General features: G+C 38.3%; 1 protein-coding gene across 1 annotated transcript in view; it reads right to left on the reverse strand.

The window, feature by feature from the left end:
* Positions 1-17,717, reverse strand: part of palm1b (paralemmin 1b) — a 46,153-nt gene that overhangs the window by 8,057 nt on the left and 20,379 nt on the right. Inside the window, exons 2-3 of the mRNA XM_020921924.2 lie at positions 14,577-14,619; positions 12,159-12,239 (exon numbers count right to left, since the gene is read on the reverse strand). Of these exons, the coding sequence (XP_020777583.1) occupies positions 12,159-12,239; positions 14,577-14,618 (123 nt within the window). The 5' untranslated portion in view covers position 14,619. The remainder of the gene's footprint in view (positions 1-12,158; positions 12,240-14,576; positions 14,620-17,717) is intronic.

The raw sequence follows: 17,717 nt of genomic DNA on the forward strand, positions 1-17,717 counted from the left end.
CTCCTTAAGATTCCTGATCTTGTAAAATATTATACACCGGTAATTTTATTTAGAGCATTCAACAATTTACTACCAAGTAATTTTCAAATCTTGTTCAAAATGAGAGGGAGAACTCATCATTTTAGAGGGTATGGAAATTTCTAATAGCCCAATGTTCGAACTACCTTTAAAAGTTTCTATGTGTCTATATGTGGTGTAAAACTCTGGAACAGTCTGGATACACATCTCAAGCAACACCAAAATATCCATAAATTCAAGTTGTTGTATAAACATATGATCTGGCCACAGTATATAGAGAGTGGGTCTTAATATTAGAACAATACTTCCTTCTGTAGTGTAGTATGTGCTGTCTGTTACCATTGTTGGAATCCTTATGTATTATTGCAATACACTTATGTTACCAAACTATAACAGTGACTCTTGGTCCGCACTTGTAAATAGTTCATATAGTTTAATGTAAAATGTCTGAAAGTAGGGTAGGATTAAATAAGTTTTCTTCTTCCCACTCCTTTTTTGGCCAATTAAAATTTTTTGTTATTATTTCTTCTATGATTTCATTAGTGTTATATGTTCCATTGTAAAAGAATACAAATTTCTTACTTGCCCATAATAAATACATACATCAATCAATCAAAATACAAATGTTTAATATCAGACTGTAGAACATTCCAGGCAAAACAATATTTCCATGGAGACAAGCAGGAATGTTACACAGTGTACCTTTAAACCAGGATAAGCATAACAGTGCATCCCAAATGTGTCTCAGCTCAGCAGCATCACTGTGTTTGCCAAGAGAAGTGTGGACCTCGGCCAGGTCATTGAGCTCCAGACTAAATCAGTCCATTTGACCTCATAGATTAAATTAGACACCTAATAAGCAACGATTTGAATTCTACTGGACTTTAAAACTACTACTACAGTAGTTAAAGAGCTATTACGTTATTTTCTGATCTGTTATAATGTCGTTTCCTCATTACAAACAAACCTGGAGTTGTGTTTTGTTTTGTTTCATTCACCCATGTTTAACACACAAACACTGCACGTTTAGGCAGATTTTATCTCTGAAACGAAAAACACTGTTCCTTTGTTCCACCTTGTGATGTCATGTGGTAATATAGGACGTGCTCCACTGTGTTTTCAAAGTCCATTCACATTCACTAGAATAATTTGGATGATTTCTGCTCTAGAATTGCCAACCTCTACTGAACTAAAGGTAAAAGGTAGACGTTAACTTGAAAACTACTGCTTCATGACATCTGGAGCTTTGGAGATGTAGACACACATACTAAAAGTTACTCAAACATGTGTGAATGAAACAAAACACAACTCCGGGGATGTTTTTGATGAGGTAACCGCATTATAACATGGTTTAAAGCTCATAAGAGTCCGTGGTAGCAGTAGTAGTGGTAGTAGTAGTAGTAGTAGTAGTAGTAGTAGTAGGCCTAATATTAGCAGTAGTATAACAGCTGCAGTAATAGTAGTAGTAGCAGAAGGACTTAGTTGTAGTAGCAGCAGTATATTTAGCACATAGCAAAACTTGAAGTGACTATGCCCTCCTGATTGGTTAATTAAAATATGCATTCCACCTAATTAAACCAAAAAAGAAATATAGTGCCCTGATTTAGCTGTCACTTTGAGGTCTTAATCTGCAGATGGTCCCTTCATCTTCACTACAGCCCCGCCCCCCCTCTTCAGCTCTTGTTGTGATTAGCCAATATCAAAGCACATAGCTGGCGTGCTCAGAGGTAAATATAACAGTGTGTGGACCTGCAGCTGTTGGACCATACACTGATACAGATCTGAGCATATGGAAAAGTGCAGCCTGTTTTCAAGGATTGGATCAAAAAGGAAGAAAAAATGTGAGAAAAAAAAGCTTGATGCGAATTCCACACCGGTGATGCAATTTCAGCAAAAGTCCCGAGTTTTTTTTTTTCAAACTTCCACCCCTTCCTCCCTCCTGTAGGCACTTGGGAGGGAGGTACTGTCATATGGTTCATGAACTTTGTCCGCTCTTGTAGGTAGTTCGTATAGATGTCTGAAAAGTGCAAAAGAAAGCTCATTGTGTTAGATTAGAAGTGTGGGGGTGGGATTAAATAAATTTTCTTCTTCCCATTCATTTTTGTTGTGGTTATTTTAATTTCTATTATGATTTCATTTATGTCATATGTTCCATTGTATAAGAACGTAAACCTCTACTTGCCCAAAATAAAGATATAAATACAAATACAGATACAAACTTGTAAACGTATTTTAATGTGAACTGTTTTTGAAAATGATCCTGTAATCTTGCAAATTTCCTTTTTGAATTTTCATTTTTGTTTAGTGATTTTGGTGTAGGCTTCCTGACCAAAAAAGAAAATTAAATAAGTACTTTTCTAGTGTAGGACTTTTTTGTTTCCATGCTGGGACCAAGTCGTTGTTTTGCAAGTCTCAAGTAAGTCTCAAGTATTTAACCTCAAGTCCGAGTCAAGTCCCAGGTCAAATACAGGCAAGTCCAAGTCGAGTCTAAGTGCCTTGAGCTTCAAGTCATTTCAGGTCTTTAAACCAAAGTAAAGTTTAGATTTATATGAATTTTAAACTAAATTGTACTTAAAAAGTCATGGTATATTTATATGTGAGTATTTATATAAGAGTTGTAGAAATGAAAATCTTTCTTTTTTTAATTGTCTTGACAAGATCTTAGTGTGAATCATTATGGTCAGAACAGAAAGAATTAAGATTTAAAAGTGCTTAATAACAGTTATTTTGTTGTGTAATCGGCACTGAAATGGAAGGATCATGTTCTATGTAGTTCCCTCTGTTGTACTGCATTGTACTGTATATTACTGTAGTACAATTGAGGATATCACAGTACTTTAGTTACATCCAAAGAAACAAACAGAGAAGTGGAAGGGACATGTTCCAGTTTGTTTCTGTAAAATTAAGCACCACATTTATCAGCTGTAAAGAGAAAAGTATTTTCTAAACACATACATATTTTTAGGAAAAGCATCAAGTCTTCTCAAGTCACACGCCTCAGGTCCGAGTCAAGTCCCAAGTCACTGACCTTCAAGTCCAAGTCGAGTCCCAAGTCTTAGTCCATTTTATCAAGTCAAGTCTCAAGTCCTAAAAATAGTGACTCAAGTCTGACTCGAGTCCACCAAGTCACGATTTGCAGGTCCCCACCTCTGTGTCACTGCCTGGAATGTTCCACAATATAGCATTTATTCAATTACAAGTGTTAAATGAAAAAAAATATTAAAAAATGAAATATTCCTGCTCATCTCCATGGAAATAGACAAGTTTTAATGCCATACAGTAGAACAGTCCAGACAAATAAATCACATCTCCAGTGAGACAAGAACATTCACATAGCACACCTTCAGTAAAATGTAATACAGTGGATTAAAAACACAATTCAGATTCTTTGTTTACAGTTTTGACATTTCTCTAGGTCCACAGTGCTGTACATTTTATATGAACACATGTAGTAGTAGTAGTTTTGATGTGTTTGAGTGCTTTCAGTTGTAGTTCCAGACACCAGCCCCAGTGTAACTCAACACCTCTACCCCAGGCACACGCACTCACTTGGGCTTAGAAAAGACCTGACCTCCCCTTACTCTGCTCTCCCTCCTCCTCCTTCTCCTCCTCCTCTTCCTCCTCACTCATCCACCACACCCTACTACAGGCCTGACATCACTCTATGAACATGAGAAGGAGGAGGAGGAGGAGAGAGAAGAAAGAAAGAGGAAGGGTGAGAGTATGAGAAAGAGCAGACTAGAGAGAGGGGAGAAGGGGTTAGAGAGAGGAGGAGAGAGCGAGGAGAAAGAGGGATATACAGAGAAGAGAGGGAGTTGAGTGTGAGGGAAAGAAAGGAAAGAATGGAGAGTGGGATGAAAGAGAGAGACAGGGAGAGAAAGAGAAAAAGAGGGAGGGGAGAGAGGATGAGAGAGAGAAATAGGGAGAGAAAAAGAAAAAGAGGAAGGGGGAGAGAGATGGGGAGAAAGAGGAAAAGACGGAGGGGAGAGAGGATGAGCGAGAGACAGAAATGGGGAGAGAAAGAGGAAAAAACAGGGAGGGTGAGAGAGAGAAACAGGAAGAGAAAAAGAGAGGGAAGAGAGAGAGACAGGGAGAGGATGAGAGAGAGTGACAGGGAGAGAAAGAAAAAGAGGGAAGAGAGAGGGAGAGGATGAGAGAGAGACAGGAAGAGAAAAGAGAAAAAGAGAGAAGGGAGAGAGAGAGACAGGGAGAGAAAGAGAAAAAGAGGGATGGGAGAGGGAGAGAGGGAGGAGGCAGAGAGAGACAAGGAGAGAAAGTGAAAAAGAGAGAGGGGAGAGGAAGAGAGGATGAGAGAGAGAGACAGGGAGAGAAAGAGGGAGAGAGAGTGAGAGTGAGAAAGGGAGTGGGAGAGAGGAGAGAAAAGAAGATACAGAAAACAGAGAGAGAATGTGAGTGAGAGAGGGAGTGGGAGTGAGAGAGACATGGAGTTGTAAAAGACTGGAGTTCTATCATAGCTCCATTGTTCCTTTGGCTTTAAAGTGGCTAAGGTCAGACAAAGAGAGGAACTGGGACACACTCATAGAGTTAAATGGCCGAGCAGCTGTGAGAGTCAAAATGAGGTAATCTGAAACCAGCAGCTTTACTATGGGAAAGTGTGTTTGGGAATTTAGATAAAGATGTAATAGCAGCAGATTGTAAAACACAATACAGGCATGTTCTAGATGTGGGCTGATAAGAAAGAGGCCACGAATACATGAATAATGGACTTTTCATAACAACACCTAAACACCATCAGTCAAAAAGGACAAAAAAACTATTTCTTACACCAATGACAATTACAGGTGGACCTCTGTGAAGATTGTATAGCTTTGCCTAGAATATTCCACAATACCTCCATGGAGAAAAGCAATTAATGCACTGTTTTTCAATGTACACACTGGAAAAAGTTTTAGAAACAACACTTTTTCCATTTCTTTACTGTTTACTGTTGACCAAAACCTATTCTAAACTTTTGATTCATGAATGTGTCTACCTTTGGCAGATATAACAGCTGAACACACTCATTCTTTCCACAACAGAAATCAAATATTCTTCAGAAAGTTCTTCCCAAGTCTGTTGCAGAAGTTCTTATAAATGTGTGCCACTTGTAGGTTGCTTGGCTTGCACTTTTTAGTCCAGTTCATCCCAAAACCAGCTCGATGGGTTTTAAGTCTGGACACTGTGCTGGATACTCCAAGTTTACCATCCCGTTCTTTTTTCCTGAGGTAGTTTTGGCAGAGCTTGGATTTGTGTTTTGTTATCTTTTATCTTTTTTTTTTAAAGGCTAGTGAGCAGTCGAAACTGTCAAGTATGAAAACAAACAAACCTTGGTCAGAAAAAAGAATCGAATACAATAAATCATCAGACGACCTTTGGACCTGCACAAGAGACAACTTTAAATGCCATACTGTGGAACATTCCAGGCAAAGCAATAGAAACAAGCTGGAGATACACCCATAGTAAACTGACGTGCACTTTTGTACTGAATTTGTTGAAGGGTCGACTTGCTTAGGCAACATTTTCAGACCCATTTCAACAAAATCATTAGGGTCAGAATCACAACTTCTGTTAATATTAAAACCACACATATCAACATAGTGGAAAAGATGTTGTTATAATTCTGTACCACTAGAAGGAGCTATAAACTAACGCAGAGTATGAAATCTAATGTTGCCATAATTGCCAAAACAAACATGATTTATTCCATCATAATCAACCTGTAAGAAGCATTTGGAGTGAGAATATTTGATCTTTGCACTGTTACTCCTTACCCACCTCATGCATATAGGCGAGATATATTTTGTATTATTATATTTATATATTCTATTTTTACTTGTAATTAGACATTTGTATATTTATGCCTTATTTGACACCAGTCTCTACTTTTTATTTTGATTATATTATTACCATTACTACATTTATTCATCACTATAAATGCTTAGTGATGGGAAGAATACTTTGAAAATGTATTGTTACAGAATGCTGACATTAAAATACCTGTATTAAAGTTTATTTTGTAATGTACTCTGACACATGGGCCAATCAGAGTACTATAGTTTGAATTCCACTACAGAATATTTTTACACAGAGTTGCATTTAAATTACGGAGTAAAGACGCAACATAGGGTACTCGGTTACTTCCCATCAGTTGTTTTTCACCGTTAAAAAAAAATCCCCACTACATGTTCTACTGCTTACATAATTATCCAGGCATGCCTCTTGTCAGAACAAACGTCTTCTTGTATTTTACTGTAAAAACATTACCTCATGCTACTGCCAAACGTACAACAAGGCTTACACACATGATTGGTTCAGTTTTATGGTGGGACTGTACAAGTGTTTTTAAAGGTCCCATATTGCACAAAGCGGACTCTTGTGAGCTTTAAGTCATGTTATAATGTTGTTACCTCATCAAAAACATACCTGGTGTTGTGTTTTGTTTCATTCACACGTCTGAGTAACTCTTTATTATTAGTCTATCTACATCTCCAAAGCTCAAAATGTTCTGTTCCGCCTTGTGATGTTGCGAAGCTGTACGATAGTTTAGTTTCAGTTCAGTAGAGATTGGCACTTCCAGTTTGTCCAAATCCTCCAAATGATTCTAGTGAAGGTGTATGAAGTTTAAAAACACAGTGGAGCACTTTCCGTATTGCAGTTTGAGAGAAGAACTCAGGCTAAACATGCAGGGTATGTGTGATATGTTATACATGTGTGAATGAAACAAAACACAACTCCAGGTATGTTTGTGATGAGGAAACAACAGTATAACAATATGGGCCCTTTAAAGATGGTATGTGCAACTTGGGATTTTTATAGCCATTTTTTCCACGCGGACACCGAAACCTGCTACTGTATTCTTGCGTGGTGTGCAGACTGCTAATGCCTGCATAGTTTGCGATTGCACTTCCCTTGTACGTGTGTGTGTGTGAGGGCCTGGCGGTGGTGGGGCGCGGTGGTCTCAGAGGCGTTTCCTGTCCTGCTGGGAGTGGGACAAAAATCTGTTTCCTCTGCCTAAGCCCTCCACATTGTCTGGGTTTGTCTGTGTTCTTTTATGGGGCAACACAAGTGAATGAGCGTGCATGTTTGAGGTACACAATAACTGAAAATAGAAGTGTAGAGGATCACATGAAAGTATTGTCAGTTCTATATATGAGGACAGATCTCAATTTACAAACTACTACTGCACCTACTACGTTCATGTAGACTTTATAGAGCTACAAACTTTTCAAGGAGCTGAATCAAGGTGAATATCAATTAACATTCTGCTGAAGAGTCCATATTACACTATTTTCTGGTCTACGTTATAATGTTTCTTCATCACAAACGTGTCTGGGGTTGTGTTTTGTTTCATTCACACACGTTCAACACACAAATCCTGCATATTTACACTGAGTTCTTCTCTCAGTCATGAAACACTGCTCCACTGTATTTTTAAGAGGCATACATCTTCACTAGAATAATGTGGAACAAATGAACAAATTAATTTGGAGCTACTGAACAATGGGCAGCTGTTAACTTGAAAACTACTACTTGATGACATCACAAGGTGGAGCAAAGCCTTCTGAGCTCTGGAGATGTAATAATAAAGGGTTGCTGAAACATGAAATACAACTCTGGGTATGTTTTTGATGAGGTAACAACATTCTAATTTGACTTAAAGCGCACAAGAGTCAATTTTGTGTAATATACGACTTTTAAAAGTACATACAAGTACTATAATTAGGCCTATTAATGACTATTGTGTTCAGATAATTATTTCGTGTCCCAAAATAATGTTGAAAAATCATCTTTGTATTTAAAAATGTGAGTTGAGTCGCCACTCCACAGATGTAACTTGGCCCGGTGGTATCACCTGCTTGTCTGTTTCAGTATCGTGGAAATTCCAGGCAAAGCAACAACATCCCTATAAACACGAGCAGTTGGTGAGCACCCTCCATCAGAAAAGTTACATAATGCACCTTTAACATACCACCAACCTTCAGATCAGAAGAGAAACACTGAATCACTCTGCCACCCACTACGACTACTACTACTACTACCACAATTACTATTACTTTTACTCCTACTACTACATTGAGTCAAATGCTCTTCCTGGAATTTGTTACTTGGCATTGTTGACTATTTGTATCTTCTGTATTTTTAGAGTTGGCAGTGAATAAGTCATTACTTTGAATCTCTGACCTTGCCTGAATCTCTTTGTTAGCTGACAAAAGTATAATGTAAACTTGCAAGCATGGATAAACATATTGTTCAGAGGTGAATTATTAAAAAAAATGCATTCCAACTTGGGACGTCCTCAAAATGTTACCAGAAACAAAAGAAACACAATTGCAGGTCTCACAGTGTACAGCATGTCCTCTTGATATCAAAGCAGACGTTTACACCTCTGGCTCAATGTCGCACACTGGGGTCACACACTCTTTTGTTCTTATCTGCGCCTCCTCTGTTGTCCTGCACTAAAATAGCTTTGATAGCACTGACACATTCGCTAACAAAAGACTCTGGCATTGATACTACCGTGTGTGTGCGCACATGTAGGGCTGGGTATTTATCACACTGTGGGGTCTGAAGTCTGTACACACACTCTTCATGGAGACCTGCTTCTTATGGGGAAAGAACCAATGTCCCTGTGATGCAAATTCTTTTAATCACTATTATTAGATCAACAACATGGTTTAAAGTTCAGTATGGGTTAAAATCGATACACCATGTAACTTTCCAGGAGTGTCCGCTACATAATTATGTCCATGGAGATGTTATTACTTGGCCTGAAATGTTTCACACTAACTTTTTCATATCATCATGGAGACAAGCAGTTGATGCCACCAGATAAAGATACAGATCAGATCTGTGAAGAGGGGACCTCACTCATGGTAAGAATGCATGTTGTTAAAAGTATTTTCAAGCAATAAAAACACTGTAGTTAAATAAACAACTCATAAGTTCAATGTCATATTGTGGAATATTTCAGACAATAAATATTATCTCAATGGAGACAACAGGTGGAAACACCTCTACCAGCAAAATTACATAGTGCATCGTTAGGTTATGGTTTAGGGTGGACAAGTAGTGACTATGGTTAAGGTTAGGATTAGTCTCCAGAAAATTAATTTAAAGATATTTCATATTACACTATTTTCTGATTTGTTTGATGTTATTTCCTCATCAAAAATGTACAAGTTGTGTTTTGGTTGATTCACATGTTAAGCACACACAAAACTACATATTTAGGATGTGTTCTTCTCTCAAACAGAAAACACTGTTGCACCTTGTGATGTCATGTGGTGATAGTAGGACTGTGTTTTAAACTCAATACACCTTCACTAGAATCATTTGGATAATTTCAGCCCTAAAATAGCCAATCTCTAGTGAAGAAAAGGTAAAAAGTAGCTGTTAACAACCACCACATGACATCATAAGGTAGATAGGTTTAGAGCTCTAGAGATGTTGACAGACATTAGAGATTACTCAAACATGTGTGAATAAAACAAAGCACCACTCCAAGTATATTTTTGAGGCGGCAACAGTATGATAACAAGGCTTAAAACTCTCAGGAGTCAATTTTTTGTAATATAAGAACTTTAAGTCAATGTAATGTTCCCGACAAGCATGAAAACCCAACATGTGTGTGTACTGCATGTGTAGGAGATGCTGTTATCTGCTCTGTTCTGGACGTGGCGTGACAGCAGCACTGAGGGAGTAGCTCTACGTGGGACTGCTGGCTCTCAGGTCTGTGTGGGATTGTAACACTTGGGAGCTTTTTGTTCCTGGAATTGCTGACCAGAAATGCTAGTGTCAGAGTGATAGTGGTGCAGGTTAGGGAGGGAGAATAGCAAGAATTTTTTAAATAAATAAGGTCAAAGATCAATGGGTTCTTTTTGTCAGAACCAAATCTGGATAAATGGAGAGATGCAAGTGCAAGTTGTAACAATCAGTAGCACTAAAATGACGTAATGTAATGTTTAAAGATCCTATAGGCTCTAATCACGCTTACGTCACAAACCAGAAGACGTTTAGAAATATGCGATTACAACTTCTGGTGTAGTTACCGATGCTGGGCTCACAGACTGACTGTGATAAAACCCACTGAAATAAATGTGATCATCTCTAAAATGAAGACTGCATACATATGTGCTGTTTGGAATCATCTTGAGTTTGGCGTCCTCCTCTCTTCTAACCGCATGTACCCAGTGCGTTCGGAGTGGGGAAATGATGAAAACTGAGGTACGGTTGTAATTGTCGATTAGCTGAACATAACGGAACGCTACAGTGACGTGTAGATGAAGAAAACTAGGCCATTGTCTCATTTTTCCTAGAACAGAGCCCACCAGAAGTTGCAATCGCATGTTTCCAGACGTCTCCGTGGTTTGTGACGTAAGCGTGATTAGAGCCTATAGGATCTTTAAACATTACATTGCATCTATATTACGCAAAACTGACTGACTGTGAGCCTTAAGCCATGTTAGAATGTTTCCTCATCAAAACATACCTGGAGTTGTGTTTTGTTTCATACACACATGCTTGAGTAATCATTTATTATTAGTCTATCTACATCTGCAAAGCTCAAAATGCTCTGTTCCACCTTGTGATGTCATGGAGCGGTAGTTTTTAAGTTGACAACGCCTTTTATCTTTAGTTCTGTAAAGACTGGCAATTCCAGGGCTGAAATTATCCAAATGATTCTAGTGAAGGTGTATGGAGTTTAAAAACACAGTGGAGCACTTCCTGTATTATCACATGACATCACAAGGTAGAACAGAGAGTTTTCTGTTTGAGAGAAGAACTAAGAAACCTAAATATGCAGGGTTTGTGTGTTAAACATGTGTGAATGAAACAAAACACAACTCCAGGTCTGTTTGTGATGTGGAAACAACATTATAACATAGATCAGAATATACAGTAGTGTAATACGGATCCTTTAACTGATACACTATTATTTCCAGCCATTAATCACATCAGTATTGGATTTCTACATACAAGTTGGTTAGACCCCAAATGTTATTACCTACCACACTATGGTAATTGAGTGACAGGGGGCAGTGTTTTCCAACTCTTTTAAACCTCATTGTACTGAAGCGTTAACTGAATATCAAATGGAAAGGTCATTAGTTTACACTTGAAACCACTGAGATCAATACAAACCAGTATTGACTTGTTCACAAAGCAGACCTGTGACATTTTATTGTGTCCTGACCTTACCTATTGATTTTTATCATTTAAAGGTCCCATATTTGCGCCATCTTCTGATCTATGTTATAATATTGTTTCCTCATAACAAAAAACACATCTGGAATCGTATTTTGTTTCATTCACACTTTTAACACACAAATCCTGCATATTTAGGGTATAGTTCTTCTTACAAATTAAAAACACCTTGGTCTACCTTGTGATGTCATGTGGTAATACAGGAAGTGCTCCACTGTGTTTTAGACTCCATACAACTTCATTAGAATAATTTTAATGATTTCCGCCCTGGAATTGCCAATCTCTAAGGTAAAAAGTAGATGTTCACTTAAAAACTACCGCTTCATGACACAAGGTGGAACAAAGCATTTTGAGCATTAGAGATGTAGACAAACCAAAAATAAAGGACTACTCAAACGTGAATGTGTGAATTAAACAAAATCCAACTGTTGTGTTTTTCAGGAGGTTAATTTTGCTTAACTATCTTACTGTACCAAAAAGTAGGCTATATTAAAATATCACAAAAATATTGTTAGGGCAACACGAAACACAGAAGTTGAATATTGCATCTTTTACTTAAATCATGCAGCCTTAATTAAAAATAATAAGGTAATATATAGTAAAACAACAGAGGCTTGCCAAAGAGTACTATATTGATGTTTTATATGTATCCTTAAAGGTGCATTGTGTAACTTTTCTGGCGGAGGGTCCATGGAGATGTTAATGCTTCATCTGGAATGTTTCACAGTATGGTATTAAACCTTTCTACCTTCAAGGAGACCAAACCAGACCAAGTGACAGGTCAACTCTGTGGAGAGGCATCCCCGCTCACTGTCAGAATGCCTGTTTTTCTATGGATTTTGGACCTATAAAACCACTTGTAATTGAATAAATGTAAGGTGATAAACTCCCAACCAAAAAGTTACACAGTGCACCTTTATTTACAGTACAAATACCTTGAGATGCTGCAGTTGCCGGCGGTCATCGTCTAGCTGTCTCCTCTTGTTTTCGATCTCTGTCTGCCTCTTCCGTTTCTCCTGATACAACACACACAATGAAAGCCTATTACTCCTCTGTCAAATAAATAATGAAATAAAACAATGGTGATATGAACAACAGGCAGCCATGACAGTAACCGATGATACAAGAAATGATATTGTGTAGAGAAAATATTCAGTTTGAATAATGGTATGTCAGGAGCTTTATTGACAAAAATGAATATGCTACTTCTGTCCTAATGACAATACGCAGTAATATGGCAATCCATCAGAAATTTGTGGCTGTTCTGGTTTAGGTTGAACAATGATAATAATAATAAATACTTTTAATTAAACAATATACTCGTCTAATTTTGCATATCTTTGAAACATCAATTGCAGTACTACCCTTCCATCTACTTGGTATACAGTCTTCCCTCACGAGGTTCACCTTTCGCGGCCTTGCTATTTCACAGATTTTTTTTGGTGAAATTTTGCATGCTTTTTTTTTTTTTTTTTTCAGCGTATCAACGCGCATTGTTCCTCCCCCTCTGCGTCCTGATTGGCTAAGGGACTGTAGACCATTGTCAATCAGTCTCTTCATGCATTCAGCTTGACAAATTTACATAAATGTTCGATCTCTAGCAGTATGACTCTGAAGTGCTGTATGTTTGCAAGTTTTCTCCCTTACAAAACCCACAATGTTGATGAAACGTTCTGCACTGACAAAGCCTCCTGCGGTCGCACCCAAAAGGCAGAGGAAGATGCAAACCATCGCACAAAAAGTTGGACTTGTAGACATACTGAAGGAAGGTAGAAGTTACGCAGCTGTAGGGCACCATTACGGAATAAATTAATCTTTGGTTCGTTATATAAAGAAGGAGGAAAATAACATAAGGACAACAGCAGCAATACATTTTAAGAAGGATGCAAAAAGGATGCAAAAAGTGTGTGGTGAGGGGTTTTACAGCTTTAAAACATATGATAATTGTAAAAAATAAAACTGACTACTTCGCGGATTTTGCCTATTGCGGTGGTCCCCCCACGATAAACAAGGGACCACTGTAATGCAATTTTGTTTTTGTATTCATTTTGAGATTGCAACAATGCCTTGGCATCAGTTTGAACTCTTATAGTAAAAAGCTTTAAGAATGAGCATTTTATTTAAGCCATCCTTAGAGTCTGTTCCTGATTTTAATTTCTTCTAGTTGAGATAAATGGCCTTTAAATTATGTAGTGTATGGTACATGCAGATGATTGAGAAAATAATGACATCGGAAGACATAATCTATGCAATTTATAAAGCATTTTGTTGGGTAATAGTTACTAATAGACATGTTATTGACAGTCACTCAATTGTTTGCTAAGATTCATGGGAAACAACTTCCAGACAGTTAGTTCTCTGTCGTGGTTTATTTTCAAGACTGAGAGTTAGATATTGATGGGAACCACTTGGAAACAATTCTGAGAGTATTCCAGACAGTTATTTCCGTGTCATGGTGCAATATCAAAGTGGTAGATAGGCCTAAGTGAACGGGGCTACTGTTCACACTCCAAAATGTTCCTCACTCATGGTTAAAGGTCCTATATTATGCTAAATTTAGTCTTGAGAACTTGTTAGAATGCTGTTAACTCATCAAAAACAAAACGCAACTCCAGGTATGTTTGATGAGGAAACTGCATTATAACATAGATTAGAAAATAGCTTTTAAAAATCAGGTCCTTGAACACGTACATATCTGAGCATTTCCTCGATGTATGCCTGCATATTAACTCGTTTCTTTGCACAGTCTGAGCCTCTGCGTTGAACATAATGAGAATGTAAAGAGGAAATACAGACAGAAGCAGTGGATGAGAGTGAGACAGAGGATAGAGACAGTGAGGCCAGCACTGAGCGGCTGTCTGACTGATGCTCTAATGGGCCAGAGGAGATGGAGCTAAAAGGTTGAGTCATTAAGATCGGCCAGTCGCATCCTGACGGGCCTCAAATCATCTGAGCTTCCCCTGAGATGCCCCCAGACTGAGAGAGAGACGGAGGAGAGAGTAAGAGAGGAAAGAGAGAGGAGAGGAAAAAGGTATAAAGGGGAAACCGGACTGTGAGAGAAGAGAGAAGTAAGGGAGAGACAAGGAGAGGAAGAGGAAGTTAGAGAGACAGAGGTAGATCAGGAAAAGAGAGAGGGAGGTTAAGAGAGAGAGAAGACGATCAGGAGAAGAGAGAGGGAGAGGTGGAAGTGTTAGTGGGGTCAGGAGAAGGGCTAAAAAAGAGAGAGGATGACAGAAAGAAGGCAGGAGAGAGGAGAGACAGGGAGAGAGAAGAATAGATGGAGTGAAAGGGAGAAAGAAATATAAATATTTGAAGAAAGAGAGCAAGAGAGTGAGAGCGTGAGAAAGACTTACAGCGATGGCCTGGAGTCGCTCCTCTTGGGACACCTCAGCCATCCTGAAAAAGAGCGAAAAATCTGTTAGAATGAGGAAGAATTATGGACACTTTTAAAGCTCCACAAACTTTCAGTGTATGTTATCAGACACCGCAATAACTCTTCTCCTCTCCCACTAAATCACCTCTTGTTAGTTTGCAGCAGGTTAGTATTTTTGGATTTCAAATGACATCACAACATCTAAAGGCCAATAACATTTAACACAGACAGGAACAGGTAAAATTACTATTGTTCAACACAGATGTTTGTTGTAATTGTCTTGGGTTTAGTTACTAAAGTAAATGATCAGGTTCAATGTTTGTGAATTTACATTTTGAATATTTCATGGCAAAGAGCATAATAAACAGCACATTCTAGAATCCACCAATCCACTAACACTGCATCAGACATGAATGACCACTTGAAGTCTCATATAAACTAACTGGAATTTCCCACGATTTCCGACAGTTGCAGAGCCAGACTTATAGTTGTTGGATCAGACCACCCAAGGCAGCGTTGACTCCCCTGCACTGTTCTTTCAGCACATTTCAGATAATCTGACTACTACAGATCCCTCACTGGAGTTGGAGTTTTGAAATAGCTTAAACAAACACTAGCTTTTTCTTACTTTTAATACATAGACAGACAGATTCCAATATGGATGTTAAAAGTGCACTATGCAACTTTTCAGTTTGAGATCCACTATCTTCTTGTGTCTATGGATATGGCATTGCTCTGCTTCAAATGTTCCACAATATGACATTACACAGCTCTACCTTATATGTATTCAGTTATATCACACAGTACAGGTGGTATAGTTCAAAAATACAGAGAAAATCAGGCATTCTGACTGTGAGGGGGGTTGTCTCCGACCTGTAGCTCACGAACTACTGGTAGATCCCCACCCCATTCCAAGTAGTTTGCCAAGGGGTTTCAGAATCTACATGTATTGTCCTAAAATTTGGTAAAATAAATGTCTATTACCATTGTACATGTATCATTTTGATGCCTAAGTTTGCTCACTAATAAATGGATAATGGTCTATGTTTTATAGGTATCTAACTGGACTTATAAAACATAGACCATTATCCATTTATTAGAGTCTTAAATGAAGTATCTAACTGTATTTCATTGAGGCTCACTGTGGGTCTTACATATGCTCAATTTTTTGTGACTGCTAAAACGAGTAGCTCCCTGGCATTTTTGTTTTGTAAAAGTAGCTCACCAGAGGAAGAAGTTGGACACCCCTGCTCCACATAGATCTGACCTGTAACGTGGCCTCCATGGAGAAAAGCAGGTGGAGGACCCTCCACCAGAACACACTGCACCTTTAATATTGTTGTATATCTTTGTAAATGATTCACCAGTGGTCAAAATGCCATGATTTCTTTTGGATATTTGTTGAAAAGACTTGATGACATTAAGCCCAGGAGCCAGCGCTTCCTGCTTTAATATTAAACGAGCCGTTTAGATAACTTCAGTAAGAAGGGGCAAATGTTAACTCTGAATTATTGCACGGTTTGACAAATGACTTTCCTTTTAACAGCAGTTACAGCTTCCTTGGGACTGGGGTGAAACATCTGTCTGTTAGCTGTAAATCTCTGTCCTTTTTCCTGTCAGAGGAGTTAGCGTAGGCATGCTAATGGGCTAGCTGGGCTCTGCTGGAGATTCCTGTCCTAATAGGTTCCAGACCAGGACTCCAGGATGGACGGTCAAGAGGAAGCAGCACTCAGAGCCAGAGGGGCATATGTGGTGCCTCCTGCCACTGAGATGGGACACGCTATCTCTGTATCACAATAAAACTAATAAAACAGTCTTTAATAGGGTCAGATGTGGTTAGCGCACTGATCCAGAGCATGTCAAGCACCAGCTACAAGTGAGGCTAGGCTCAATCAGGGTTGACAGATTTTCAGAAAGAAATAAGCAACTAAACTAAAAAGAACTGACCATAGGATCTATTAAAATAACTGGATACGGTATTGCTAGCTTGTAGATGCCTCAAGTTGACATAGTGGTCACTCACTGGTACTACAGCGGAAAAAGTCCCATGGGCCGAGACAAGATTTTTCTCATAGAGCGCAATGTAATCACAAACTGCTTTTGTTCGGCTGACAGGACACCTACAACTTTCAAAAATGTTGGATTTTGTGGCGATTTTTACCTGTTTTTCAGATCATATGCTTTTTCTCAGCTCAAAATCCTTCAGTTGTCTTAAAAAACGCTTTATAATCGTTAGCTTCGGCTCCACTCCGCTGTAGCTCCTCTCGCTCTGATTGGTCAAAGCGATCACGTGAACTAACCCACAAAAGCATAAGCAACTAGTTGAAAACAAATTGTGTAAATAAGCACAAATTAGTTTATTATATTCAGTCACTGCAAAAAAAAAAAAAAAAAAAAAGCCAAAATTTAAAATCACATAAAGTCACTATAAAGAAGCAGACTTGGCAAGCGCAATCAAAATATTGGAACATCGGAACAATTTAATCACACACATTTTTATATAGCGCTTTTCCACCTTCAAGGCACTCAAAGCAGTTTACATCATGGAACCACTCTCCCATTCACACACACACATTCACACACCAGTGTACACACACCGTTTACAATGTGGATTCTAAAAGCAAAGTCTCCTAAACTGAAATATGCTCATGAATGTTCTAAATAAATGGAAAATGTAACTACTTTTTTTATGAGAACATTTCTGTGCTTGGTAAGGAGTTGTTGGTTTAGCAGCATCATACTTTTTGTGACACGTTTTATCCCAAGTAATTAAAAAATGCTGTTGGATATGCAATTAGTGGTTCAAGTCTCAGCACATTTCAAATGATAAAGCAAAAACAAATTCATTTCTGTGTACTCCCATTGTAACAATAAGACCACACATTAGCAGAAATACCAAAGAAATAACCAAACAAGAATAACAAAAGAAAACACATTTATTTGAGCTTCAAGTATCATCACAAAGCTTTTACTGTAAATCTCCTCTTTCTCTGCGGTCTTGCTGTAGGAAATCATCACACTTATTATTGTACACATAAAGCTCACCATCTAAACAATACTACCTTTCACTGTACATAATGAACCACAGATTATCTTTTACACTTCTTTTATAACCTCTTAT

This window comes from Boleophthalmus pectinirostris, unplaced genomic scaffold, assembly GCF_026225935.1.
Source record: "Boleophthalmus pectinirostris isolate CB_2022bp ecotype Guang Dong unplaced genomic scaffold, ASM2622593v1 HiC_scaffold_10, whole genome shotgun sequence".
Classification (NCBI taxonomy): domain Eukaryota; kingdom Metazoa; phylum Chordata; class Actinopteri; order Gobiiformes; family Gobiidae; genus Boleophthalmus; species Boleophthalmus pectinirostris.